Here is a 3,072-nt window from a genome sequence, read left to right on the forward strand (position 1 = left end):
GTTGGAGGCTCAGCTTGGCCACAGACCACTTGGGCCATCTGTGGGGGCTCACCAGGGAGCAAGTCCTGCTCCCTCCCTCCGGCAGGAAGGAGCCAAGCTTCTGTCAATCTGCTATTAGTGTTAATTTTTATGATTAACATTGTTTTTCCCCTTATGGTGGAAATTTCTTGTGCCTTGTCACTCCCACAATTCACTTCTCTCCCAGCATCTGGTGCCTTGCCAGGCTCAGGAGAGAAAAAAACCTGCTGTCAGAATTCTGACTTGAAATCCCCATTGGGCAAACGGCCCCAAATCCTGAGCTTTTTACCAAAAATAGACTCAAAAACTTGAGCAGAATCAGCATCCTGCCTTTGGGCTGCCTGTTCCTGCTGCGAGAGAGCCCTGGCCCTGGCAGCAGGAGGGTCTGGGTGTCCCTGGGGCTATCGTGAGGACCTTCCTCGGTGGCCAGAGGAGTGCTGGCCCCATGGCTTGGTTTCCAGCCTCTGAGGCAGAGATCTTGGCCAGCACTGCCCGGGGATACCCTTCCCTGCACCCTGGCAGCGCAGCTGATCCCACGATTAACGCTCTGTACCCGTCTCCCTGGTGCCACAGGTACACAGTGCTCTTCTCACACGGCAATGCCGTGGACCTGGGGCAGATGAGCAGTTTCTACATCGGGCTGGGCACTCGCATCAATTGCAACATCTTCTCCTACGACTACTCGGGCTATGGTGTGAGCACGGGGAAGCCCTCGGAACGAAACCTGTACTCCGACATCGACGCCGCGTGGCAGGCACTGAGGACACGGTGAGTGGGGCAGGGGAGAGAGGATGTCTGTGCTGCTGTCAGGAAAACCCTGTGGTCGTGCAGTCTGGAAAACAGGAAATCTCCCAGAGAGGGGAACCCTGGGCCACTCATAACAGGAAGGGGAAGGTGGAAAAGTGCAGGGTGAGCAGGCTCGGGGGCCTGAGGGGCAGGGATGTTGCAGAGTATGACCTTGGCCCAAGCTATGCTCCCTGTCTCAGTGTTCCCAGGCTCAATTCTCTTCCCCAGTGGAGTGCCCATGCCAGGCTCTGCCTCCTCTTCCCTGCCTGCAGCTGGGCCTGGTTCGCAGCGTGACTCAGGGCTGGAAGCAGCCCTACACCACTGGGTCTGTGAACCTTCCCATGACCCTGCCCCTGGCAAGGGTGAGCCTCGACACCCCCACAACTCACCTGGTCTCTTGGGCATGCAGGGAGCTGCCTTGGGCCCTGCTGGGGGAAGGCTGGTGGGCACAGACTCCGCTGGGAGCCTTGTGGGGTGCTGTGGCCAGTGCAGCGTGACCCCTGATCTGTATCTCCTGGTGATGTGACTCAGCTGCCTGGATGCTGACCTGCTCTCTCCTCTCCCAGGTATGGGATCAGCCCAGAGAACATAATTTTGTATGGACAGAGCATTGGCACGGTGCCCACGGTTGACCTGGCCTCCCGCTACGAGTGTGCTGCCATTGTGCTGCACTCCCCGCTCACCTCCGGCATGCGCGTCGCCTTCCCCGAGACCAAGAAGACCTACTGGTTCGATGCCTTCCCCAAGTGAGTGCCCTGAGGACAGGGGACAGGCAGTAGTCAGGTCTGGAGGGGCAGTGCCTGAACCAGCCCTGCCCTGGACACTAACTCTGGCCACAACCAGGGGTCATGGGGTCAGCTGTGGACCTGTTTGCTCTGATAGGCTTAAACATCCCCTTCGGCATCCTCTTGTCCTGCCTAACCCTCCCCGGGGTCAGGGTGCCCTCTTCTGAGGGCCATGCCATTTGTGCACCCCTCTGGCATCCCCTCCTGACCACCCTGTGCCGGTGTCTTTGCCCACCAGCTCTGGGGCTGTACCACTGACCCCTTGTCAGGTGTCATAAGCCCTGAGGGTCCCTGGAACCCTTCTCTCCCCCAAGGGTAATTCCAGAGGGTTTTCCCACTCTGCAGATGGCGGGAGCAGTGCTGAGAGGTGACCTCTTCCTTCACCTCCCTTGCACACAGGCCAGCAGGGCCCGGGGGGCAGGCCCCAAGCTGGAAGCTGTGGCTAGGAGCCACCAGCCCACGCTGTGCGTCCCGATGGCCTCACGTGGCCTCCAGGGCCAGGCTGGGAACTGCCGTGTTTCCCCCCCTCAGAGCCCGGCAGGGCTGATCCCAGCAGGGGAAGGCTGTCCTGCAGCAGGTCCCTGCAGCCCTGCAGAGATCCCACGGAGTGGTTGTCACCTCTGTCTGCCTCTCATCTGTCCCACCAGGGCAGATCTTGTCCTGGAGCTCGTCCTTGGCAGAAGCTCCGTGTCCCTCCCTGTTCCTGTGCTCTGCTGTGATGAAAGAGCCTGATCCCTCTCCTGAGGGGATGTGTTTTGGGGGGCAGGAGGGAGTGCCTCAGTCCCTCTGCTTACCTCCCTCTCTCCTCTCTTCCCCACCCGCTTTCTTGGCAGCATCGAGAAGATCTCCAAAATCACCTCTCCTGTCCTCATCATCCACGGCACGGAGGATGAAGTCATCGACTTCTCCCATGGCCTGGCACTCTTTGAGCGCTGCCCCAAGGCCGTGGAGCCGCTGTGGGTGGATGGGGCTGGGCACAATGACATTGAACTCTACAGCCAGTACCTCGAGCGCCTTCGGAAATTCATCTCCCAGGAGCTGGCCAGCCAACGCAACTAGCCAGGGACAGCCGTGGGGGTTCTGCTTGTTCCTCCAGTTCTCCCAGTGTCTCTCCCCAGTCCCTGCTGCTGGAGGTGCAATGAGTCCGTTCAGCCTTGGGAGAGGGCCAGAGGCCTCGGAGCGCTCTCGGACGCGAGCACAGCTCTCCTCTCTCCCGGTGTCAGCCTTGGCGCTGCTGGCACCACCGGCCTGGCTGGCCAGAGATGGCAGCTGCCTCCTTCCCCTTCCCCAGAGACATGAGCCCACCCTCTGACAGCAAATCCTTGGCTTCGGACATGTCCTCGTCCCCTCTCCTGAAACAGCCAACTCCCGAGTTCCCCCCAGCCGCTCTGCTGCTCTGACTATAGCAATAAGGCGAGTTGGGGAGGGGCTGGGGGGCCTGGCCCCTCCCCGGTGTCCCTGTGGGGTGGGACAGAGGAGGTGA

At 60.4% G+C, this 3,072-nt stretch overlaps 1 protein-coding gene across 1 annotated transcript; it reads left to right on the forward strand.

Annotated features, from left to right (window-relative positions):
- Positions 1–591: 591 nt before the first annotated feature.
- On the forward strand, positions 592–2,814 carry LOC103806018 (alpha/beta hydrolase domain-containing protein 17A; the record flags this gene model as incomplete). Its single annotated transcript, XM_009078688.1, has 3 exons — positions 592–786; positions 1,371–1,550; positions 2,423–2,814. Coding segments are annotated over 3 exons (601 nt in total), but the record flags the coding sequence as incomplete, so codon positions are not given.
- Positions 2,815–3,072: the final 258 nt, after the last annotated feature.

Source organism: Acanthisitta chloris, unplaced genomic scaffold, assembly GCF_000695815.1.
Source record: "Acanthisitta chloris isolate BGI_N310 unplaced genomic scaffold, ASM69581v1 scaffold1227, whole genome shotgun sequence".
Lineage (NCBI taxonomy): Eukaryota > Metazoa > Chordata > Aves > Passeriformes > Acanthisittidae > Acanthisitta > Acanthisitta chloris.